The sequence below is a fragment of the Bos javanicus genome, chromosome 14 (genome assembly GCF_032452875.1).
Source record: "Bos javanicus breed banteng chromosome 14, ARS-OSU_banteng_1.0, whole genome shotgun sequence".
Classification (NCBI taxonomy): domain Eukaryota; kingdom Metazoa; phylum Chordata; class Mammalia; order Artiodactyla; family Bovidae; genus Bos; species Bos javanicus.
In genome coordinates this window covers 3,312,675-3,337,946 of record NC_083881.1, presented here as the reverse complement: position 1 = coordinate 3,337,946, position 25,272 = coordinate 3,312,675, and the positions used below count along the sequence as shown (strand labels likewise).

Below are 25,272 nucleotides of genomic sequence, written 5' to 3'. Positions count from 1 at the left end.
GCACAACCCCCTTTCCTTGCATTTCTGCAGATGAACGACTACTTGGGGGCCTGTAAGTAGTGTCCTCCGCTCAGAAGACAGCGCTTAATAAAGTGAGATTTACTCTTAATGCCATCGAGCCGCCGGCTGCCCCCCACAACCCGCAGGAAGCAGAGTGAGGCCTGGATCCCTGCCTCCCGGGGTCGCCTTTAATTGATTTCTCTCTGCTGGGCCTTCTCCAGGAGGAGCCTTCCATCTAAGCAGGGCTGGCTGGCCCGCCGGATCCCTGCCATGCAGAGGGAAGGGGAGGGATGAACTCCCCAGCAGGCGGGGCATTCAAGCCTAACTCTGCTCTTGACGGGACGTGGGGCCCAGGGCGGGTCACTGACTGAAGAGCCTCCTCCAGGACGGAAGACTGTGTGGACGGAGGAGCTAAGGCTCTGCAGCTGCCCAGAGCTGGATTCTAAGCCCACCTTGGTCACCTGGGAGCTTGGCGGCCAGAGGCAGGTTAGACCGGTGTCTCCAGGCCTCCGCTTCTTCACGTGTGAAATGAGCACGTGAGGCTGGGGTCAGTCAGGATTGTGGGGAACACGGACCACTTGGCATATCATTAATGCTCAAAATTATAGCAATTACTCTGGGGGGTGGTTAAAAAAACGTTGCTAGAATGGATTGAGGTCCAAACAGGAAAGCGTTTATAGAGACATTTTATGAAAACTAAAATGTAAGATAAATGCTAGGCGTTGGTATTTTATTTATTCTTTTCACTCTCCTGTGATCACAGAGAACGTTCCCCCAAGACCAATGTGCAAGCAAGCCACTGCGTCCTCAGCCCGCGTCCTTCACGGCCCCCCGCTCCCAGAGGCCCCCCAGTGCTGGCCCAGCTTCCCGTACCCCCTCTCTCCACTCCCTGCGCTGCCCTGCTCACAGAGCCCACTGTGCCCCCAGCTCGGTGCGAGCTCGCCCCAGGCAAGGCCCCCTCTCTGGTGAGCGCCAGGAGCCATGTCAGCAGTCCCCTGGACCTCTGGGTCTCTAAGGGTGAGCTTGGGGTTTCCTCCAACGCTCCTGACAACTCTGGGGAGGTCTATACTGAGATCAAAAGACCAATCAGATGCTTTCCCAGAAGTCTGAAAGGCCTGGTTTCTGCCCACCTCTGCCTTCTGCACCAGGGGTGCCTGTGACGGGTCACCCACTGGGAGCCCCCACCCTGGGAAGCTGTGAGAGGGGCCTGGGGCTTCCTGGGAGGGGACACGCGTTAACCCCAGTGAGGACCCGGCCGCAGGGCACCCTCAGGGTTTGTGCCTGCCCGCTGCCAACTGGAAAAGGAAACGAGCTGCTTGCAAGTCCCGGCTTCTCCCCACGGCCCGTGCCCAGCCCACATGGGCTGGGAAAACCCCAGGGAGCTGGATTAGGGCGGCAGCCTCTGTGGGCTCAGCCGGGCCATGGCCACCACACAGCCTTAAGTGAAAAGCAGGCGCATGACACCCTCTCGGGCTCCTCTGAGTCCTCCGGAGTGACGTGCTGGCCAGGGAGGGACTGCTGAAGCAGCAGCGTCCCCGTCGGGTGCCCGCTTCTCTCCCATCACCCGTGCAGAGGACGCACCTGAACCTAAGGGCGAGGGCACCGGCGGGGTCCTGGTCGGCAGCCCCGTCATCCCGACCACGTCAGGGTCCTGCACGGCCGCTGCGGGTCGGCGTCTGTGCCCAAGGGACCCGCGCTGACGGGATGCTCGCCGTTGCCCCCTCGTCGCCTTACCCCGCGGCTCCACCCGGGGTGCAAGGACAGAACATGCTGAGGGCAGCCTTGGGGTTCAGCGGGGTGCTGCCCGGGTCAGACCCAGGGCAGATGTGGGACCAGCCACACCGGGACAATGGTGCTCAGAGAGCAGCCAGCACATTGTGGGACCCACGCCCTGCTCGGCATGCAGGGAGGCAGGTGAACCTGAAGCAGGGCCCCTCCCCGGGAGCTGCAGGATCCTGGGGGAGAGTAGACCAGGGGGAGATGGGCTGGGAGGGCTGCGGTGAGTGTGCCAAGGGTTAGGACCCGAGGACCTCAGTGCAGCGTGGCCTAGAGAGGGGGCGCCCAGCGCTGCCCACGTCCCTGAGGCTGCTCAGGCTGGGAGTCAGGCGGTGAGGAGGGAGCTTCCTGGGTCCTCAGACTGTCACACGTGGCACAGGGCGTGACGTGGTAGAGCGTGAACCCTCCCAACTCTGCTTCCTGGACACCGGGCCGGCTGCTCCAGGGATGCGGCTGGAGGGGTAAGCAGAGCCATCCCACGGAGGCTCACGGGGGACATCCCCTGCTCTGCTGGGCAGGTGGACCCATGCAGAAAGCGAGATCAGAAGTGTGTTTTAAGAAGAGAGGGACATTGTTTTAAACACCAGAGGAGACAAAGGAGAAGGAAGCCCCAGAGGGAGAACTTTACTGAGAGCTTGCTCTTGGCACACACGCCACCCTTCCAGCGGCCTCACTGCCTTCACAGAGCGGATGGGGAAACTGAGGCAGAGCGGTGGGGCTGGCGGCCAGGGGCCCCCTGTGTGCGCAGAGCATCCGCAGGGGAGGCGCTGCACCTCCCGCCCAGGTGACACCTGGCAGGGATGCTGCCTGGAAGCAAAAGCCCAGGGCCTCGGTCCAAGAGCCCGAAGGGAGAAGGCAGGCTTCCCCGGGGCCTCATGCGGGTCGGACAAGGCGTACAGGCTGCGGCAGAGGCGGGGGGTGGTCGAAACCCACTTGGCCAACAGCGGTGCAGAGCTCGCAGGCCCAGCCCCACCTCTAGGGAGGCGAAGAGCAAGAGGGAAACAAACCCATCTCTGGCAGACTTTCCCCTGGCATGCTGCTGAAGAAAGAACTCGGGAGAAATCCATGGAAGTGTTTTGACATCTGGATTTAAGACAGACCACGGCAGTTTCCCTCATCAAGCTAATCAGAAGCACGAGAACCAGCAGGTAGAGAGCCCTGAAATAGCTTCTGTGGAACGGTTACAGATGGATCAGACAGCTACAGCCATCAGAGCGCGGTGCGAGGACCCTGGTACCCCGCCAGTCTCAAAGGTAAATGAAATTCACTGCGTTTGCTGAAGGCCAACAGTCTTCAATTAGCCTCCGGGGAAATAAAAGCTCCCTTTGATAAAAATGCCCCTGTTAAGTGGAGCTGAACCTTCAAGACCATGTGCAACTGGTGTCTGTGGACCAGGAGTCCTTCTGCGTCGGGATGCAGATACCCTGCCTTCTACAGGGTGTGTGCCTGCCCTTCCCTAAGCTGGGGAACACGGAAGGGAGGGGCTCAGGCAGGGCCTGGCGGGGGGTCTCCTCACCACTGAGACCTTCCTGAGGGCAGGCTGTCTGCGGGGTTCTCAACAATCACCTCTCTCTAATTCTCACAACCAGCCTGCTGATAAACGTTATCTCTGTCAGCGTCCGAATCCTACAGAAGAGGAACCTGGGGCTCCCTCGGCGGCGCACACATGGCCGCAGAGGATGGAGGGAAGGCACTCTGGGAGGCAGGGGGACGCAGCCCTGTGCCCGTGGAGCCCAGCCTTCTCCCCTCACACCCTGTCCAGGAAGGCTCACGGGTGCCCGGCAGATGCCAACCAGTCCCCACAGTGGGGTCCCGATGGCTGCGAGCCTCCTCTGCTGGGCTCTGCTCTCCGGCCAGCAGGCGGGGTAGCCCCCGGGGAGTGTCTCTGCTGGGCTCTGCTCTCCGGCCAGCAGGCGGGGTAGCCCCGGGGAGTGTCTCTGCTGGGCTCTGCTCTCCGGCCAGCAGGCGGGGTAGCCCCCAGGGAGTGTCCTGAACGCTGTAACCCTCCGGTTTGTCACCTGTATGAGCACGTGACTGGGCTACAAGAGGTGATTTGTGGATTAATCTGGACAGCGTATTCTTCATAAGAAAGTCTTTCAGAAATCCTAGTTCTCGCATCGCTATTATTACACGATTCTTTCTGCCGGGCACCCCAAACCAGATGCAGGCCAGCTCCCAGCTGCTCCCCTCCAGCATGTCTCCCTCCCTGTCTCCCCACACCCCAGGCCCGTGACCCTCTTCCCCTGCCCTCCAGGCCTGGGCAGCAGGCTGTGTGGACCGACTCTGCCGGCTCCCCGGCTCTAGTTTTGACGACCTGATGACGTCACTCTACCCCGGCCTCCCCTCAGCCCCCCGCACCCCATGTGCAGGACTCGGATCTCGGTATATGTCAGTGGCCGTGGTTCTGAAGGGCTGCAGCTTATCCGGAAAACAGAACTGGAAGTGGGGGTGGTGAGCGCTGACGAAGTCTAAGAAAAGTGGATTCGACCCTTGATGTCCTGCCTAGTGGTTTCCTAGAGCTTCCAGAGATTTCTTTAGACAAAGGGGCCAAGGAGGTTTACCAGAAGGAAGGCAGCAGCCAGGGGAGGGGTAGGGAGGGGGGCGGTGCTGGAGACAGGGAAGAGACCTGATCAGAGGCTAGTGTGGTGGCCCAAATGCAAACCACACTTGCCATCAGAACAGCGGAAGGTCTAGGGCACGGGATTCCCAGAGGGATTTACAAATTGGAGACTGCCTAGTTATCATGTATGGGCAAACAGCACCAACAGATAGTGCACACACACAACGCGTGTACAGACACTGAGATATCATCAGGGGAGACTCCTTGACGAAGCAAAAACTGGAGTACGTCTGCGGAAGGTCAAAACTCTTTCTGAGGCCCAGGTGCTGGGCAGCAATCCCTACCACGCGCTGGCCCTCTCCTGGGCCGGGCACTACCCTCAGGCCACCTGATGAGCTGAGCTGAGCTGAGCCCTCACTCCCACTTGACCCCAGGCAGCCCGAGCACAGCGCTGTCGCTCCTGTCTGCTGTGGCGGGGAAACTGAGGCTCCCCAGCCGCCCCCGGGCTCGTGAGGGATGCCACGGTCAGGGGGCGAGGGTGGCAGCCCGTGAGCTTCAACCTAGTAAAGTCGGGGTGATGCTGGAGCAGGGAGAAAGTGGGGGCCCAGGCCTTCACTCCAGAGACACCCACATGAGCCCTCATTATGTCAACAACCAGCTCTTCTGATTAACCTCTTCACGTGACTGCGCCAAAGCCGACAGCAAGACAGTGCCCCCGCCGCCCCGACACCACGGAAGGCCTTGGCGTGGATTTCTCCGTGGCCTGTCCGGGCACTGCGGACCACACCTGTTTCTGTGGCTTGCTCTCGTGGGGGCCCCCCCCCGCCTCCTGCCGCCAGCACCACAACGATCTTGCCGTTCCCAGTCTGTGCCCACACTGCACACCGCTCTCCGCACCCCAGCCTCCCCCGGCTAAGCTCACCCTCGGCCCGCCTCCCCTGGGGCCCCTGTGCTCCCCGCAGCCACCCTGGAAAAGAGACCTCCCCACCTGGCAGTGCTCAGGGACAGACACAGCCTGCCGGTCCTCGCCTCCCTGGAAGAAAACGCAGGCCCAACTGGGAGTCACCCAAAAGCCTTTCATGTGGCTGAAGCGCCACCTCCCCGAGGGGGCCAGGAGCTGATTGATTTTAAGGCAGTGAAACATCTCCGTTTTCCTAACAAAACGCCTCAGTCATTACTAAGCCAGCTGCCATTAGCAAAAAGGTGCTTTTACACCTAATGACACGTTTCATCGATCCTGATCTGAATGCCCTACTTCCTAGACGCGATGAGGAGAGCAAACAGGAAAGGAAGGAGTTCAGATTTCCGCGCATGTGTCCAGCTTGGGAAGAGCACTGCGGGGTGGCCAGCCTCTCACCCCCCGAGTCAGTGCAGGGGGCCGACAGGGCCCTCGGGCCTCGGAGACACAGAGAACCGGGCTCGCGCCCCACCTCTGCCCATGTCGGGGCCATCCCAGGAAACGATCTGGCCTTTTGCAGCCTTTTCTTGCTGTAAAAATGAGGACACAGAGGGCAACATCGGGGTGAGTCACTGATGTTTAAAAGGTCTCGGGCCTCATGCTGAGCAGCCAGGATGCTCTCCAGGCAGGACGGCTTCCTGGAGACACACCCCGCCAGGGACAGCACCCCCTGGTGCTGATCGGGCCACAGGGAGCAGAGGGCACCGGGGGGGCACAGAGCATGCGAGCTCCTCAGGAGGGTGTGCAGGGCCCCACGGTCCAGGCCCACGCACCGTCACTGGTTCACCAACCCCCCTGCCCCGGGGCCTGCTGCGGCTTAGCCCAGAGCCCAGAGCCCAGGGCCCAGCTCCGTGACGCCCACTCTGACCTGCTCCCCCTCCTCCCCACGAGAAGTGCACCCTCCCTACCCCGACCCCTGACCCCTGTGCCTGCTATCTAACGGTTAAGCACACTCATGACCCTGCTTGGTTCACATGCCTGTTATACACACACACAGACACACATGCCTGTTACACACACACACACCACCATGAATTCACAGAGGGAGAAAGCTGTCTCACGTCTCTCATAGACCTAGAACTTAGGTGCTCCACAAGAGTTTGCTGAATGAGTTACTAAAAACTGCCTCTGAGAACCTGAATGATGCGATGAGGATGAGGAGCCCAGGGGGGTGAGACCGAAGGCTGAAATCACGCCCAGACCCCTGGGCCCTCACGTACCAGCCTGCTCGGCCCACTGACTGCGAGGAGAAGTCTGGACTGGCAACAGGGGCAGCCCCCAAGGGCCCCGCGGGGGCGCGGTGGCACGGGGGGTGCTGCAGGCAGAGCAGGACGCCGCGTGGAGGGAGGGCATGGCAGGGGGCCACTGTGGGGTGGGGGCCGCCCCGCCCGCCTCCTCCCCAGAACGGCCGCGGCCACTGTATGGACCGCCAGGCAGCAGCACCGTGGGCCCGACTCCAACGGGGATGCCGTCTTTCTGTGCAGGAAAAGGGGTCCCTGGAGGAGGCAGAGTACGCATCGGGGGGCAACCTCAGAGGGGAGGGGCCAGAGAATGGGACCCCCTAGCTCAACAGAGCAGAGGCTTCGAGAACAGAACTGGGACCTGACCCCTCAGCGCCACAGCTGAGTCTCAGGTTCTGCTCGGCCCTGAGCCGAGGCTGCACAGGACAACACTGGCCGCCGGGGCAGAAGCCAGGCTGCCTGGCTGGGGCTCTGAGCACAGACACAAGCATCCTGGCCTGACCCTGAGGGGCCCAGGGGGACTGCTGGCTGCGCTGCCCCCGTGTCCCCTGAGATCACACTGGGACCTGGAATCTGGCCACGGGGAGGTATTTGCACCACAGAAGTTGGCGAGCGCTACCACCCAGGGTGAGCTGTTAACGGTTTAGCAGGTCACACTGGACAGACCCAGACCAGCGGAGCGCAGGCTTGGGGGATTGAGCTGGAGGAGCGGAGATCTCGGCGCCCAGCCCAGGAAGGCGAGGCAGGGTTTACACAGGGAGCCTCACTGGACAGGCTGCCTGCCAGAACAAAACATCAGCTCTCTCCAGAGGCCCATAAAGAACAGAGTCAGAGTCTGCAGTGTCCAAAACAAAGTCACACCTGCCGCGCAAGAGAACAGGAAAACGTGACCCGCTCTCAGAAGCAGTGATGCCAAGCCCAAGCCCATCCACATGGCGGAACCACCTGCCAGTACTGCCCGAGCCTAAAACCTAGAGCCCCCAGAACACAGCAGGACGTCCAGGGACGTGAGCTGAGATAGGGGCCTCCAAGTAACTTCATAACACGGCCAGCCTCAGACACAGTGCTGGTCTCACATCTGAGGGGGAAAAACAAAGAAAGGCCGCTCGGCCCTCCCCACGCCTCCAGCAGCCCCTGCCTCTCTCCTTACAGAGCATTAGGCTGCCTGCTTCTCTTCCAGATTTGTGGGTCCCTACAGCCCTGCATAATTCTGCTCCTCTTCTGCAACTGGGCTTCGGCAGGTGGCCTGGAACTCCAGGAACACAAAGCTACAGCCTGGCACCCGGGCATGGGAGGCGGAGGGGGCTATTGCTGTAACCACAGCCCCAGCTAGGCTGCTCAGTTCAGCAGGGCACGTCTGCAAGTGGGCTGAGCTGGGGACCAGGCTCTGGGACCCCCTCGCTGCCTTCCCAGCCTCGTCTCCAGTCCACGCACTCTGACCTCCTCGAGGGTCTAAACCTCAGCATACTCACCTGTAAAACGGGGTAACCACCACCTCCTGGTGGGTGAGGCTTTCCCCAGCCCTGGGACAGTCCTCGACTCAGCCGTGGGCGTGAACAGTGCCGTGAGCGGGCCCCGTGTGTCCACGCACACCTCTCCAGGACGCACGGACGACAAAGACAAACACTTCGGGTGTGGGTGGCAGGTAAGGGGTACACCTTCGTTTCCCTCATCTCTGGGACCACCTGGATGTTGTGGATGCAGGGGAGAGGTCGTACTTACGGGGGGCTGGCCGCACAGAGCCTGCTGCCCAGACCCAAGTTTGCCTTCCGCTCCGACCCCCAGGATGGGCCAGGGCAGGAGCCGCCCCAGAATCGGCGTTCACGAGTGCAGGACTCGGTTAGGCGCGCTCCCAAAGTGCTCCGCAGCAGCCTCGGCCACAGCAGGCCGGATGGATGCTGGCGGGGGACACAGTGGGGAACAGGCAGCTAGTGGCTAGACCGAGGCTTCGGAAACAGCTCCCGCTTTGCATTCAAGCGGCAAACGCAGCCCAGGCCTTTAAGGCAACGGATGAGAGCTATTTATAATCTCTCTCCTTCCAGTCAAGACGTCAAAAGGACAAAAAGGTAACAGTGCCGAGATGAACATTCAAAGGCAATTTCAGCCCCTCTAGACCCATCAGGTCCAGGGAGAGGCCCTCCGGTGTTAGGCCCCACGGAGGAGGGAACTTGGGCTTCCTTTCCAACCCACCACAGAAACTGGCTGTCCCTGGGAGACCCCGACCTCCGCGGGGGGCCTGCACAGGAAGGAGGAGCAGGGGGGCCACACAGGGTTACGTGAGATAAAGCCATCGTGGACACGGCAGCACCCCCACTGCCTCGCTAACGTGCCCCTTTCACAGATGCGGAAACCGAGGCTCTGGCAGGATCAGCCCATGCTCCCTCCATGGCTCCACTGCCCCTCGCAGCAAGCGAGCCCGCGGTCCTGCCCCTCACCATGCACACCCCGTGGGGGTGAGGGCAAGAGCCAGGAGGCGACTCCAACTCCACGTCTACAATTTCAAGCATGGGGTGACGGGAGGCCACTGCGACTTGAAGGGCTCGGCCTTCTGACCTGAAGGCGAGGATTTCAGTCATAACTGCCAGGTACTGGCCGCCAGTCACACCGGACAGCTTTGCCTCCAACACACCCCACTTCACAGACCAGGAGAGTGAGGGGCACCGGGGGGGAATGGCTGGGCTGACAGTCACAACTGCAGCTCCCAAACACTGTTCCCACCTGGAGCCCCGGAAAGGTCGGCCGCCCCTCCGACGGTCTGGCTCACACCCGCGGCTCAGGCGGCGGGGCCCCCGGACCCCGCCTTCAGCCCGGCACAGCCGGAAGGGAACAAGCGCACCCTCCTCTCTGCACAGACTAAACGCGCCTGAGCCCCAGCTTCCAGGAGGCTGCACAGAGCCCAGCCTGAGCCTCAGGGCCCGAGCCTGCTCGTCCCGGTGGGGCAGTGAACTCGGACGGTCCCGTTGGCGGCGAAACCAGAACCGCCTCCAACGGCCTCGGGCCAGGCCACCCACGGAAGGCGCTGTGATCTCTGTCACTTGTCCACCCACGCTGATAAGACTGAGGCTCCGACCGTCGCCTCTTGTCACGGAGTCATTAAGGATGACAAGTCCCAGGAAGTGGGGGAGGAGGGGAAACGCGAACACGAGGATGAGGAATCAAACCTGCCTCCCCCTGGAAACAGGACTGTGACTTACAGCTCCACGGCAGACGACGAGGGCCCGACAGAGAAACCCTGCTGAAAACGAAGGAGGAAAAAACCATCCGGAGTTGTTTTGCCTCCCATCCAAATTAGAAAATGCTACTCTCCGGATGATTTATGCTGCAATTTTTTCCCTTTATTCACAGAGAATCTGTCAAGCGTCACAGGAGCACCGAAGAGCGGCGATAGGATTCAGAAGGAAAGAAAGGGCTGGGGACGGCTGAGCACACAGCCTGGGTCTGAGGCGACCCCAGAGCTAGGGCCCTGGACGTGTGAGGGTGTGGGAGCCAGGAAGCTGCTCCAAGGGCAGCCCTGGGCCTTCACAGGGGACCCTGCACACCAACAGGCCCAGCCACGAGGCCTGTGCACAGTGACACCCCCAGGCCGGGACAGGGGCTTCCAGGACCACAGCATGGCTGGCTGGTCCTCGTTCCCAGCCGCAAGCACAGTTAGGGTTGGCCACCCTGACCCCCGCAGCAGGAAAGGCCTGCGGGCAGCGCCCAGGGGCCTCAGCCAACCTCTGCGCCACCGTGGGGTGTGAGCGTGCCTGGCAGGCCCAGCTCTGACTCCCTGACACTCAGGGCAGTTTGTTCCAAGCATAACCGTTGAGAGATGGCCAGCTGATCTCCCTGGGATGCCCGTGCCCTCTCCCACAGCGGCCGAGCACTGAGCTTCAGGGTCCAGTGCCAAGGCCGCCGCTCCCCTAAGCCTTTCCTGATCCCCAGCCATGGGCTGTCTTTCTCCTCTCAAGGCCCCCAACCCCTGGTCGCCCACCCAGAAGGTGCCTCCGCGGGAGGATGCTCCTCCACCTCTCAGACGGGCGTCTGGCCCCTCGGGGCACTGGCTAGCGGGTTGTCTGGAGTCTGCTCGTCTTTTCCGTCAGGCACATGCTCCTAGGGCAGTATGTCCTTGCAGAGGGGAGTCGGTGCGTCCTCAGGGGGTGACAATGGTCCCCCTCCAGTCTCCCCCTTCCCTGAAGGTGGGTCCGTGTGCCGAGTAGTGGCTCCCATTCAGAACCGCATCTGTGGCCGTGTGAACTGGCCCTCTTTGCAGGCGTGGGCTCCTCAGAACCCGTGTGTCTCTGATGGGAGCAACCCTTTCCAAGAAGGGGTACACGTCCCTTTCCTTCCAACGGACTGAACTGAAAACTGTGAGGTGCTGGGTGCTATCGGGTGTCAGACACTCATCGGGAGTTGGCCCTGTCCCTGCAAAGCCTGTGTCTAGGAGACAAGACAAGACACACAGCAGCAGAGAGGCCTGGACACGGGTGTAGGCAGGGACCCTGGGCTCCGAGAGAGAGCCCCGTGGGGGCATCTGAGCACGGACTCCTGCACTGGCCGGCTTTCACCACGTGGAGACGATGGGGGGAACATGGAGATAAGGCACCGTGGTTAACACAGATGGAAACGTTCACCCGCAGGACTACAGGCACGCTGCAAAGACACACTCACACTGGCTCAAGAAGCACGAGGTTGGGGGCTTCCCGGGCTGTCCAGTGGTGAGAACTCCACGCATCCACTCCAGGGGGCACGGGTTCGATCCCTGGTCAGGGAACAAAGATCCCACATGTCCAGTGTTGTGGCCAAAAAAAAAAAAAGTATGAGGTTTACGGTCAGGAAAAGGGTGTCATGAGGAGGCTTCTGGAACCTGGGAGGTGTGGGGGCCTGTGACGGCCCCTCTCTGCCCCCTGCCTCGGGCACCCCGCCCCAGTCGCCTTCTTCACATCTGCTCTGCTCTCCCTGCACTGGGTCCCTGCCTGCCTGCAGCTCCTTCACTGATCCCCACCCTGGCCTGAGGGGATCTGTGGCCACCACAGGCCCGCTCCAGCCCCACAAGGGCGTCCGTCCAACCCAGTGGAGCTGGAAAACTGGGGGAAATGACAGGTTCAGTTGAAAAAGCAGGTCCCTTTGACTGGACCACAGGGCCTTTGGAAGGGACAGCCAGAGACAATGGGCTGAGACAGCTGGCGGGGGCCCCGGGCGCCAGGAGGGCTCTGTCTGCAGACGCTTCAGCCCGCGAGGAGCAGAGAGGTGTGCAGGGCCTGTCCGGCCGGGTCTCCGGCCGCTCCGTCCGGCCTGGAGAGTGAGCGAGTGAGGGGGCTGCCTCCCCGGGACTGAGCTGCCCTGAGGAGCGGCTGCCAGCCCGGCTTCATCCTCCCCCTGAGCAGAGGCCACCGGTGGCGTGGCCTGCGGGCACATGACACCTGTTTGCTCCTGAGGAACCATGGCGGGGTCTGCGTGGTCGCTGTGGGGGAGGCCGTGACCCCAGCTGCCAGCCTCCAGGGGTCCCTTTGCTGCCTCGCACCATCCCCTCACTCGGTTCGACAGGGACAGGCCAATCTAGAGGCTAAAGCGTTAGGTGCGTGCGGTTCACCTGGGCAGGGGTCTGGCGGAAGCATCCGTCAGACAGCCTTAGTCCCCTCCTGCCCCCGAGTCCAGCCCCCAGATGGCCCGCACCCCCGGGGGCCTCGCAGGTGGAGGGGCCCAGCCTTCCCTGTCCACTCACCTCCTGAGCTGTGCTGTTTCTATGGCAACTCTGGTTCCTGCAGACAGAGGTGTTGGTTGCTGTTGGAACTAATTGCCTGGGCTATTTTAGCTCCTGGGGGGGGACCCTGTTGACTGAGCGATGTTACAGGACAACCTGTGTCTGGAGCGCACCAGCACCCTGGGCTGGGGCGAGTCTGTCCCCAAGGAGGCGGGCTCGTGTTGCCACCTCCCCTCGCCCTCAGAGGGGCCCTCCAGAAGTGCCCCTGCATCCCCCCTCCCCCTTTCTCCGGCTCTCTTAGCTCTGAAGCCCCCCCACACCATCACTGGTCTGGTTAGAAGATGAGATGATTCTACAGTGATGTGGCACACCTTGCCCCGCCCGGCCTGTGCCAGCCTGAAGGCGAGGCGCTCTCCTCCTGGGGTGGGGGGCCCACGCTCCCGCCCCACGAGGCTGCACCTCTGAGCCAGGCCAGCCTGCAGGTTCTGGTGCAGGGACGCTGGGGCCCTGGGGTCCCACACGATCTGTCCTGGCCCTGCAACAGACAGCAGGCCTCACCTGCCCTCTCCAGCGCCTTCCCTGGTGCCAGGCAGCAGGAGGAGCGAGAGGGGAGTCAGGAGACCTCAGACCTGCCCTCGACTCCAGGTGCTCAATGAGGTGATGGGGGAACATGCGGGCGACCAAACGACCTGGGGAACTACCCACAGGGAAGAAGCGGGCCCTCTCAGCCTTCCACTTCGCATCCGAAGCATGGTTAACAACAGAGTGTACTTGTCAGGGCCGACAACGCTGCTCTTATATCCGACGCTCTTGGCACGGGGCCTGGTTCCCGGGAAATGCTCAGTTAACAGCAGAGGTGAGGCTCTTACGTGTGCCATCGCCCTGCACGTCCACTGTCCCAGCGGCCCTCAGTCCCTGTCCAGTGTCCTTGCCTGCCCTGTCCTCGATGCAGGCACCCCTGAACGTTCACGACTCTATTTCCTCTTGTTCCATTTTCTTGGCATGTTGTCCCCCCGCCCCTGCTGTGCTTCCTTAGCATGCTCTTGGTTCTCTGTTTCCGGGGAGAGTCCTCACGTAAGCCCGCTGCTGGGCGCCTGTGGAAGCTCATCGCGTGGGGTCGGGTTGTGCTTGCTCGACTCAAGCCTTCCATGCTCTTGTCACCGACGTTTGGCATGGTAAGTCACTGCAACCCCCCGAGGTGCTGCTGCTTCTGCAGCAAGAAGAAAAGAATGATCTCGTGGGACTTGGGTGCAGACAGGATGGGTCGCTGGGTGCAGAGCCCCTGGCACGGTGCCGGGCACACGGTGGCACACTTACTAGTCACACATCTGGAGAGTAACAGAGCAGGGCTTTAGGCCTAGGGGTGCGAAACAAAAAGCAGGAGCCATTCGAGTGTGAATTCGGTACCAGCTGAAGTTGTGGACTAGAGAGAAAACACACAGTGTGTCCCTGATTCTAAGCCTGAAGGCACGGCTCACTTCCTGCTCCTCATTCCTCAGAGAGAAGGAAATCAGGAAAGAATGCGCTTTGTTAAAGCACAGTTTCGGGCGAGCCTGATGAAGGAGTTTTTGCAGTGGGGCCTCTGAGTGGTGGGACCAGCTCCCTCCCTGATGGCTTAATAGGTGCCGCATCGGGGATGCAGGGTCTCTCTTGCCACTCGGCCCGAAGAGCTCCCAGGGCTCATTTCTGTCCAACTGCATTGCCGTTGAAAGGATTGATGAGTCGGTATTAATGCTCTGGGCCTTAGATGGTCTGCCTGTGCCCCTCTTCTGTGCTGTCAGAGCCCTTTGGTGCAGACTTGGAGTGTGACCTTGCAGCCAGCCACCACGTGGTAAAACCAGCCTCCCTGGGTTTGCAGCCAGCTGTTAATGGTTGGCCCCCAGCCCTTGGCCTGCTGACTGTCTTGGGAAGCTGCCTGTCTTTAAGCAGTAGATTTGGTTTCAGTGCTAGTTTCCAGCTGTGAAACCAGCAGTCCCACTCTGGACTCGTCCTTCACCATGCTGGACTTGGTGACATCACCCTTCAGCTGGGGGGAATAATCATGAACTGACAAGACTCAGCTTGCTCTTCCCTCTGTCCTTTTTTCCCTCCACCTTTATGGAGGCAGCAGAGGAAGATCCCTGGAGGAGGAAATGGCAACCCACTCCAGTATTCTTGCCTGGAGAATCTCAGGGACAGAGGAGCCTGGTGGGCTACAGTCCATGGGGTCACACAGAGTCAGACACCAGTCAGCACGTGCGCGCACGCACACACACGCACACACACACACACACACACTACTGAGGTGGAACTAACAAGTAAAAGCTGTATCTACATAAAGTGTACAGTGGGAAGTTTTGATACATGTATACACTGTGGAATGATTGCTACAATCAAGTTACTCCATGTCCATCTCTTCACACACGTTTTTTCTCTTTTGGAATCTACATAATGGTTTAATAAATATTTTTTAACATATTTCTAATTTTTTACTGGAGGATATTTGCTTTACAATATTGTGTTGGCCTGTGCTTTTTTTGTTGTTTTTGGTGTAATGAGACTATTTCAGACCTGCCCTCTCAGCAGACCTCAAGTGTGTGATCGAGTACTCTTCACTGTGGTCACTGTGCTGAAATCAGAGCCCCAGAACCTACCCATTTCGTTGGTGAAACATTGTGTCCTTTGAGGAAGGCTTTTAAGGGGAATAATCAGCACTTTATTCTCTTTTTCAAGAAGGACAAGACAACACATAGTTTAAAGCGAGAGCGGTTTGGGGTGTGTTACCCTCGTTGCTCTGCTGTTCTCACGCCTCTGCCCCCGGCCCAGGCTGAGAAACACCTGTCATGGTTTTGCCCGGTGCCTCTCACGGCGCCAGATCCACGTCATCACCCGGTACATGCTACTGGGGTGCTGACGGGCCTGAGTACACGGTGCTTTATGAAAATGGTGGCTTCCCCTTTAATTCAGTCCGAAGCATCAGAATATCTGGGGCGACCTGAGTCGCACATGGCTCGTCTCCTCTGGGGCCTGTGGTACCAATGTCCCAGTAATGACGTCACCATGCTTCCCCACAACACGCTGGCTGGTGAGGTGCCAAGGGGGGCTTGGAGAGCCTGCAATCTAATCACAAACTCATTTCTGTCCATTTGCTCATGCAGGGTGTGAAAACCCTTCTCTGCCAGGCCTGCCTTTTCCATGCAAGATCCTACGGGCTCTCCCACAGCAAAGCCTAGCCCACGCACCCGCCTCTCCCCTTGTGCTGGAACCACTCTTGGTGACACGGAAGCTGCCTGGCCGTCGGGACACTGGAACGCACTGAGAAGCGCTCGCGGTTCCTCCTCCTTGCCCCTGGCCCATCTATTACAACAGCGCTGCCAAAGACGGGGCAGAGAGGCAGAGCTCCAGGCACGCCGCTCCCGGGTCAGGGGGGAAGGAGGCCGTCACTAGCAATTACCCACTGCCGACAAGATGCCAGACACTGAGGGAGGGTTTCCACACCTCTGGTCCCATTTAATCCCCAAATAATCCCTCAAGCAGATGCAACTATCGGCCCCATTCTACAGGTGCTGGAACAGAAAGATACAGGAATTGCACAGCGAGGAATCAGAGAGATTAGAATAAACGTCTTATCGTGTTGTTGCTGTTGTTTAGTCGCTAAGTCGTGTCTGACCCTTTTGCAACTACGGGGACTATAGCCCACCAGGCTCCTCTGTCCATGGAATTCCCCAGGCAAGGATACTGGAGTGGGTTCCCATTTCCTTCTCTGGGGGATCTTCCGGACCCAGGGACTGAACTCACGTCTCCTGCACTGGCAGGCCAGGTCTTCACCACTGAGCCACCTCGGATCAGGGCTATCTGATGCAAATTTTGGTTGGGTCCATTCTGCTATACCAATAGATTCTTGGATTTCTGTTTCCTTGAGATCTTCCTTAAAAGGGTATGGGGTGGGGGGTTTCCTGGGATGGATAAGTTGGGGAAATATTACTGAATACATAGCCAATTCCCCCTCTAAGATATTTACAATGTACAGTGGTGTCTTAAGTATTCTGAGACTTCCATTTAAAAAATAATGGAATTTTTTTCCCATTGTTACTATGAACATTTTCAAACATATAGTAAAGTTAAAAAATTTTACAATAAGGACTGGTAAACCCACCACCTACTATTAATAGTTAGCTATATTTGTTTTATTGCATATCATTAACATATTTATGTATTTACCCACCTATTAATTCATGTTCTGTTCATGCATTTTAAAGTAAATTGCAAACATCAGTATACTTTCCCCTAAAAACCTTGACACATATACCATTAACTAGAGTCTAATACACACAGATTCTCTGTGTGATTTCAGTCATTTCGAATATACCATGTCTTGCTTCTGCGGCCCAACATACAGTTCACCTTGGTGAACGCAGCTGTACACTTGGAAAGGGTGTGTATGCTGAAGCTGTTTGCTGCAGTGTCCTCTAAATACAGTTAGGTGGTGGATAGCTCTGTGCCACTCACTTCTTTACTAAATTTTTTTGTTTTTTGGTTTAATACTTTCATCACTTCTGAAAGATCTTAAAATGCCCAGTTATGACTATGGAATTATCTGTAACCACTTCCAGTTGAAGGTAGGTTTTGTCTTGTGTACTTTGAAGCTCTGTTATTACACACCCACACACTTACGATGACAATGCCCTGCTCATGGACTGACTGCTTCGTCATCACGGACTTCCTTCTTTATCTTTGGTAATACTCCATCTTGAAGGGTATTTAAGAGGAGAGTGAAAAAGTTGGCTTAAAACCCAACATTCAGAAAATGAAGATCAGGGCATCTGGTCCCATCACTTCATGGGAAATAGATGGGGAAACAGTGGAAACAGTGTCAGACTTTATTTTTGGGGCCTCCAAAATCACTGCAGATGGTGACTGCAGCCATGAAATTAAAAGACACTTACTCCTTGCAAGGAAAGTTATGACCAACCTAGATAGAATATTGAAAAGCAGAGACATTACTTTGCCAACAAAGGTTCGTCTAGTCAAGGCTATGGTTTTTCCAGTGGTCATGTATGGATGTGAGAGTTGGACTGTGAAGAAAGCTGAGCACCGAAGAATTGATGCTTTTGAACTGTGGTGTTAGAGAAGACTCTTGAGAGTCCCTTGGACTGCAAGGAGATCCAACCAGTCCATTCTGAAGGAGATCAGCCCTGGGATTTCTTTGGAAGGAATGATGCTGAAGCTGAAACTCCAGTACTTTGGCCACCTCATGCGAAGAGTTGACTCATTGGAAAAGACTCTGATGCTGGGAGGGATTGGGGGCAGGAGAAGAAGGGGATGATAGAGGATGAGATGGCTGGATGGACTCACTGACTCAATGGACGTGGGTCTGAGTGAACTCCGGGAGTTGGTGATGGACAGGGAGGCCTGGCGTGCTGCGATTCATGGGGTCACAAAGAGTCGGACACGACTGAGCGACTGAACTGGACTGAGCGATAGTTATACAACCACTCCACTACGGTAATGTAAGCGCACTGTTTGCAGGGGAGGCTTTCAAGTTCATTCATTTGAGCCCACCTACATAAACTGCATCCCTTCTAGACCAAATACACTTGAATTTTGCTTTTTTGTCTCTTGTAACAGTCTCTGGCTATTATCTTTCTCTTGTGTTTTCTCTCTATATATATATGCACACACCACATATGTAAGTTAAATTGACCTGTTGACATTTTACCTACATTCCTTTACATTTTTTAGTGTAACCTAAGGGATTAAAATATAATTTTAATTTTTTATAATCTACTTAAAAGATCATATCATTTCATATAAAATGAACTCACGTGGCTTCACTTGCCCCACCTCTATTCTTTCTGCTGTTCTTGTCAAACATATTAAACTCATACACATTGTTAACCACATATTTTTAAATTTTTTAAAAAGAATTCCTATGTATTTAAAAGAAAGAAGAGAAAAAAGTACGTAATGTTTGCCCAAGTGTTTAGGATTTCTGGTGGTGCTCACTTTTACCTGAATAACCAGTTCCACCTGGCTCTGTCTGCCTTTAACCTGAAGAACTTGCTGAAGCATTTCTTGAAGAAGAGGTGGCAGTTTCTTAGTTTTCCTTCATCGAAATGTTTTTATTTCGCCTTCATCCTGAAGGATGTTTTCACTGGCTATAAGAACTTCAGCTGACAGCTCTTCCCTCTCTGTACTTTAAAAGTATTGTTCAGCATGGGTTCTGGCTTCCACAGTTTATGATGAGAAACTAGTAGTGATTTAAATGGGTATTTCTCTGTAGTCTTTTGTTGTTGTTTGCTGAGTGTATGACAAACCCAGGCCCTGAGCCCAGGTGGGGCAGAGACACCCGGGCTCTGAGCCCAGGTAGGGCAGAGACACCCGGGCCCTGAGCCCAGGTGGCCAGAGTCGAGCCTGGCACTGCAGAGCCTCATTCTGCCCACGTCTGCTGTCTGCCTGGCTGCTCTGCCCTGTGACTGTCACTGAGGTAGTCCTAGTCGGCCACAGCTGGGACTACCAGCCTGATGATCTTCACCTGCCAGGTCTCTATCCCTGGGGTCCCATCATGGGGGGTCCCAGGCCTGCCCTGTCTCAGCTGGCAGCCGTAAGAAGGGCTGAGGGGCACGGGGATGCCCCGCCCCTCCCTGGGGACACACTGATAGCACACCCCACTGTACCCCACCCCAGGCACTGTGCTGGCCTCTGCACCCTGCTGCACTGCTCCTGGGGCGAGGCCCACAGGGATGTTCTCATCAGCTGTTCTCCTGCCGAGTGGCTGGGCCTGCCAGAAAGCCAGTGATGGGAGGCCCATGTCTGTCATCTCCTGGTGAGCATGGGGATGGGAAGCGCCTCCCCAGGGCCCTTTCACTTGCCGTGAACACGCTGCAGTGTGTGCATGGGGGCAGCCACAGCCTCGGCCCTGTCCCCAACTCCTTCAGCCTGACTCCTCTGCTGGGAGGCGGCCTCCAGGGATGTGGCTTGGGAGCAAGTGCCTAAAGCACCCTACAGCCTGGAGGGAGAGGCTCCCTGGAGCTATAAGGCTAGGGCAGCCTTGCCAAGTTGTGGCCTTGCCAAGGTGCCCACACTCCCTCTGGGCAGTGTGGCCTCCTGGGCAACAAGGGAACTGTGTCCCCTGCCCTGGGCATGGGGGGCCTGGCTGGAGTGTGATCCTGCCACGTCCCCACTGGCCATGTGCCACGGCACAGCTGGGCACGGCTCCCCGGCTTGCCTGAACACAGGCCGGCAGCTCCTCTGAGTCCGGGCTCTCCTTGGGCATCGTCTGATTCATTCGCATTTTTATTTATTTTCCCGTTTCATCATGATGCTTCATTTCCTCCCATCTGGCACTATGAGGTTTGCACGGCATGAAACTGTAAAAGGAAGATGATGAAGATGATAATGGTGGTTGGAAGGGATAATGGCAGAAGTTCCCCAATTAAAATAAATTTTAGCTTCAGTTTCTTTCCCATTTCACTGTCCAGTAATTTGTGTCGATGCAGAGAGAGGTGGAGAGGAGATGAGTTAAGAAAAGCTCGGCTGGAAGAGCTGTTCAGATGAGAGACTTCCGGTCAGTAATGAGACCCAGTGCCAGGGCGGATCCACCAAGGAGGTCGCATGCCAACCAAGAGACCCGCCCGGGAGTCCGCAGAGGGCTGGCCGGCCTCGCCCAGCTCACAGACACATCTGGCCTGCCTCCTCTTAAAAAATCTCAAGTCACTGTTTCAAATACAGGAACATTTTGGATATTCAGTCGAGTTTCTGAATCTCTCGACAAGTCAGATGATCACGCCGCACGGGCCACGTCCTGCAGGCCCCTGTGGGCCAGCCGCAGATGGCCAGCCCCCTCCTGCCTCCTGTCTCCTGTCTCCTCCCAGCTCCCCACAGAGGTGGAGTCCGTGCAGCAGCCACCACCCACAGCCCGCCCCTCGCTGTGACCCTGCCTCTTGGGGCATCGTTGTCACCCCCTCTAAACTTAAGAGGTTTCTTCATGGTCCTAGGGTTTAGGATTTGAAAGCATGTTGGCGGTACCACATGAACAGTTATTAGATGTGATCAGATGGATGTGGAATCAGAACGTGTGAGCACTGGGCTGGCCAGGGGCCACCCCACACGGTTGGGGTGACGTGGGATGGACGGACAGCCGTGGGCATGCACACCAGCCTCAGGGTAGGGGCCTCTCCCCATCCCACCCACAGGCCCAGTGTGGACGGGGCAGGCCTGCCCAGCAAGGGGCCTGGGAGGCTCGTGAGGGTCCCCGCGGCACCCCCAGGCATCCTGCTCGCCCCCTGCCCCTGTGGATGCTCCTGCCTGGCCCCCGGCACGTCCCTCCCCGCTGCCCGCCGAGCTGCACCGAGCTGTGAGAGCCGTCCACGCTCGGTACCCAGCCCCGGCGGCACCTCTGCCAGGCCTCCTTCCAGGCTGGGCTCATCCTCCAGCTTCCGGGATATGTCCCCCAAAGAGAGCAGTGAGCACAGCGCGGCAGTCACCTGTCCGCCTGTCCATCTCCCTCTCCCAGTCCTCTGAGTGTAGAGACCATGTTTTATTGGCCTCTGTCCTGGGACCCTGAGAAAAGGGGATTCTCCTCCTCACCTGTATCCAGAGGCTGGAGGTTGCCAAGGGCAGGGGGCAGGGAAGGAGTGGAAGTTTGAGACGAGCAGGTGCAAACTATCATATACAGGATGGATAAACGACAAGGTCCGACTGCACAGCACAGGGAGCCGCAGTCAGTATTCTATGATAAACCGTAACGGAAAAGAATGCAAAAGAGCGCGCACTGAGTGATGTCAGGCAGAGGAGGAGGTATACCGAATGACACCCCTCATACGTGGAATCCAAACAGAAATGGTACAAGTGCACGAAAAAAGCAGAAAGAAACTAACAGACTTTAGAGAATGAACTTACGGTTCCAGGGGTGAGGGGAGAAGGACGAGGGGAAGGGACAGTGAGGGAGTCTGCGATGAACATGTACTCAGCGTGACATTTACAATGGACAACCGATAAGGTCGTGCTGTAGAGCACAGGGAACTCTGCTCGATGCTGCTGGGCAGCCTGGGTGGGAGGGGAGTTCGGGGGAGAATGGCTGCATGGATTTGCATGGCTGAGTCTCTGTTGTTCACCTGAAACTACCACATGACTGTTAGCGGGCTATACTCCGATATAAAACACAAAGCTTTTAAAAAGAGGCTGCAGGGAGGGAGGAGAGGTCAGTCTGGGAGACATACTTTGCTCAACTGTTTTATTTCTCCTTTGGCTCCAAAATGTACTGTGAGGTAACACTTCATGTCTCAAGTGATCAAGCATCTAAGGGCCTTCCCGTGAAAGCGGACTGTGTGAAATGACCGGCCCTTTTTGCTGTTCTCATAGGATTTCCGTGGAGGAACCACTGGATCAAGGTGGGCAGCTTTGCTCTGCTCAGGCGGTGTGAGGTGGGGGCCTGGCTCCCGCTTTATCATTTTCTTTCTGGAATTTCTTTTTTGCACCTAGTTGCCAATTCCACATTGTTAAGGACTTTCTCCTTTTCATATTTTAATGGTTGTGGCATTTTCAACATGAAGCCAATAAAAATCCCTGAAAGATTTTTCTAGCTGAATCGATCTTCCGCAAGGCTGAATTCTGTTTTCAAATCCCCAAAGACCCACAGGGGTTCAGGAAGCCCACCTCTCTTCCTGCGTCTTTTCAACGTATCTTCGCCTTATCGGCTTTCTGAGCCGCGCGGGCACTGAGTCAGGCGCAGGCCCACGGGCTTTCTGAGCCGCGCGGGCACTGAGTCAGGCACAGGCCCGCGGGCTTTCTGAGCCGCGCGGGCACTGAGTCAGGCACAGGCCCGCGGGCTTTCTGAGCCGCGCAGGCACTGAGTCAGGCACAGGCCCGCGGGCTTTCTGAGCCGCGCAGGCATTGATCAGGCGTAGGCCCGCAGGGCTGCCGCAGCACTGGCTCTGTCACCTGCGGTCAGAGGCTCCAGGGCCCCACTCCACAGCCACCCAAGGGCAGCGGCAGCGGAAACAACACGTGACATTTACGTTCACGTTCCCACTTCACACTCTGCCCTCTGAGCATCTGCGTCCACGGCCCTGCCCATCTGGCAAGTTCTCCTCTTCCAACCCAACGAGGAACGAATCAAGGAAGACGATGTGAGAGACAAAGCCGGGGGACCCTTCCACCCCGCCACCCAACATCTGGCCTCAACCCACCCCTACCAGCAGGAGGGAAGGAAGGCGGAGAGTCTGTGAGCACACGAAGGTGTTTAGACTTCCCTGCACAGGCGGAGAGGCTTGCTTCAAGTATTTCAAGTGGGAAGCCAATGGCATATCTACATGCGATCCTGAGATGGGAGGGCAGACTGCGTGGAGGAGCGTCCTGTGAAGTCAACAGAAGGAAGGAGCCTAAAGACGAGCACTCTGTCTGGGAAGAAAGCTGGAGACAGAGGGTAACCCAAAGGCCAGTGCAGCAGCCAAAGGTGAGGCAGGGTGCCAGCCACCAGCTGGAGGGCTGCCCGGAGACCACTCAAGAAAGCTACCTACATGCCCCAAAGGGGCTGCTGGGAGCCGCCCGTCAGCTAACCCATCCTCGTCGCCTCAGGAGATGACACACAGGAAGCCGGTCAACACTCTTACTGGGATGCTGGAGGCGGCTTTGGTGGCTGAGCACAAGTAACTGAAAAGGACTCTACAGCTGCCAAGAGGGAATAAGTGCAGTGAAAAAGCGAGCTCGACAGCTGCACCCAGTGATCATCTCAGCACTGCAGCCTTCCCTCAAGGGAGCACTGACCCCAAAGATGCTTCTCACTTGATTTTCTTTTGTGGTCGGGAACAGGCCGTCTGCACCTCTAACAAAGACTCCCTCGGTACAGGGGGCCCTGGAGGGACAGCGAACTCTGGGAGGTGCCCAGGTCGGCAACGGGAGATGAGGTGAGGTTCCAAAGTGTCAAGTCCAAATCCACCCCAGAGAAAGATGAGGCCACCGTGTCCCCAGAGATGACACTGCACTCCTTGTGGGCAAAGAGCACATCCAAATGGACACACAGAACAAGAAACACGGACAGGTGAACACCACGGCTTCAGAAAGCTGAAACACACCTGGCCACGAAACGCAAAAAAAAAAAAAAAAAAAAAAACCTGTACATATTTCAAATAATAATACCAAGTGCACATAAAAACAAGAAACACAGAAGATTCCCCCGCGATTCTCTTCCTGTGAGCACTGCAGCAGTTCCCTCCAGTCACGTGGCCTTACGAGCCGGTCTCACGTCTGTCCGTTGATCTGCACGCTCCGTGTGTCACATTACAGACCCCAGCTTACGCCCCACCACCTCCACCCGTGAAGCAGTGGACACTGTCCGCATGGCAGGACTGGGCCTGGCGGGGGGTGCTCACTCCTGATCCCAGGTCACGGACTCCAGATCCTCCCAGCCTCTGGAGGCATCGATGAGTGTCCACCCTGTGGTGAGCAGGCAGACACAGAGCCAGGGGGTCAGGGACAGTGACCAGGGCCGGAGGGCCCACAGCCCTGGACGGCTGTGAGCTGTGGATGGCCCAAGAGCCTTGGCAAGAACCTGGCCCGGCCCCCTCCCAAGCCCGGGTCTCAGCAGCAGCTCAGGGACGTCCCAGCCTCGCAGAGCCAGGCCCCAGGGCCTCCCACTCCAGGCAGGGCGCTGCCTTCACGCTCATCTAGGGAGCCTGTCTCCCCTGCCCGAGTCTGCTGGCATCACAATCCTCATTGTGACAACGGAGCTCAGCATTACAAATTCTACAGAAACACAATCTGTGATGGCTGCATGACTGTCAATTATACAAACGTACCGTAATTCACTAATCACGCCCTACTGTCGGACATTCCGGTTTCTAAAAATAACACAGACATAAACACCCTTGTGCTCGCCCTCACTCTGCAGTTGAGATTTATTTTCATCCGGACAGCTTCCCAGGAGGCACTCGCTCCCTGGCTCGGAAGCTTTCAGTGCTCTTTGTTACAGGATCTCAAACGGCCCTGCATTGAGGCTGCAGCACGTGGTGCCTTGATGTTCACAGACACGCTGGCACTTCAGGGAGGAGATCGGACATGGGAGGGGGGGCACCCACAGGACTAGGACCCATTCCTCCAGATGCTCACCATGGACCACAGGGAGTCCTGCCCTCCCCGGGACAAGGAGGACATGGGACAAAAGCTGACTCTGACCAGTGCCCCCAAAGCCCACTTGGTAAGGCGCCCCCTCCAGCAACGTAAGGACCGACAGGAGCACCTGGAAGCTCCAGGTGCAGGGCAAGGGCAGGCAGCGGAGGCACAGAGGCCTGGGTGCAAACCCCCGGACCAACAGCTGAGCTCAGACCTCAGCCTCCAGGACTACGAGAAACTTCTATTGTTTCCAAGCCCTCTGGCCTGCTGTACTTCATTATGGCGGCCCAAAGACACCGAGGTCATCTCCCCATCTCAGGGTCTTTAATGCAACACATCCGCAGAGTTCCTTCCGCCACATAAGCAAACACGTGTCCAGGTCCCGGGGACTGGAACATGGACGTCTCTACCCCCCACCCTTGTTAACCACCTGGTCCTGAACTGGGCCCTGGGGGAAGAGGGACGACGAGGAAGGCGTGGCCCCCAGAGTCGCCACCTGCTGGGGAGAGACACCCACGGACCTGGTCCCGGAGCAGTGGAGTGTAACAGCGGCCTGGTGCTGAGAACCGCAGGACACAGAGGAGGAGGAGGTGTCTCGAGGGTCGGCCAGCCTCCAGCAGAGAGAATGTCTGGACCAGCCTGGGAGGGCGGACACGCTCCCCAGGAGGACAGAAGGGAGAAATCCGTTCCCCGGGGAGAGGGCGGAGCACCAGCCCACACTTGACTCTGTGGCACTCTCTCTCTGTCAGACACCCCGGCTCCACGCCCGTCAGGAACCCGGGGCCCTGGGACCTAGAGGCGGGAGCCCGCCTGTCTCTCCCTGCAGGTGGCGGTGAGACCGCGGAGAGGCCACGGTGCCTTCTCGGAGGCCTCCCGGTCCCCACCTGTGTGGAGGGGTCAGGGCTCTGAGGATCTCAGAGTGCCCCCTTCCAACTTCCAGGTTCCAAAGTTTGTTAAGAGGTAT

The 25,272-nt window shown here is 57.6% G+C and overlaps 1 protein-coding gene across 6 annotated transcripts in view; it reads right to left on the bottom strand.

The window, feature by feature from the left end:
- Positions 1 to 25,272, bottom strand: part of TRAPPC9 (trafficking protein particle complex subunit 9) — a 386,159-nt gene that overhangs the window by 108,343 nt on the left and 252,544 nt on the right. The window contains exon 20 of one of the 6 annotated variants that reach the window (XM_061438522.1): positions 19,476 to 19,567. The exons of the other annotated variants lie outside the window; for them this stretch is intronic. Within the exon in view, the coding sequence (XP_061294506.1) occupies positions 19,498 to 19,567 (70 nt within the window). The 3' untranslated portion in view covers positions 19,476 to 19,497. Of the gene's footprint in view, positions 1 to 19,475; positions 19,568 to 25,272 lie in introns of those variants that run through there. 6 annotated transcript variants of the gene reach the window in all.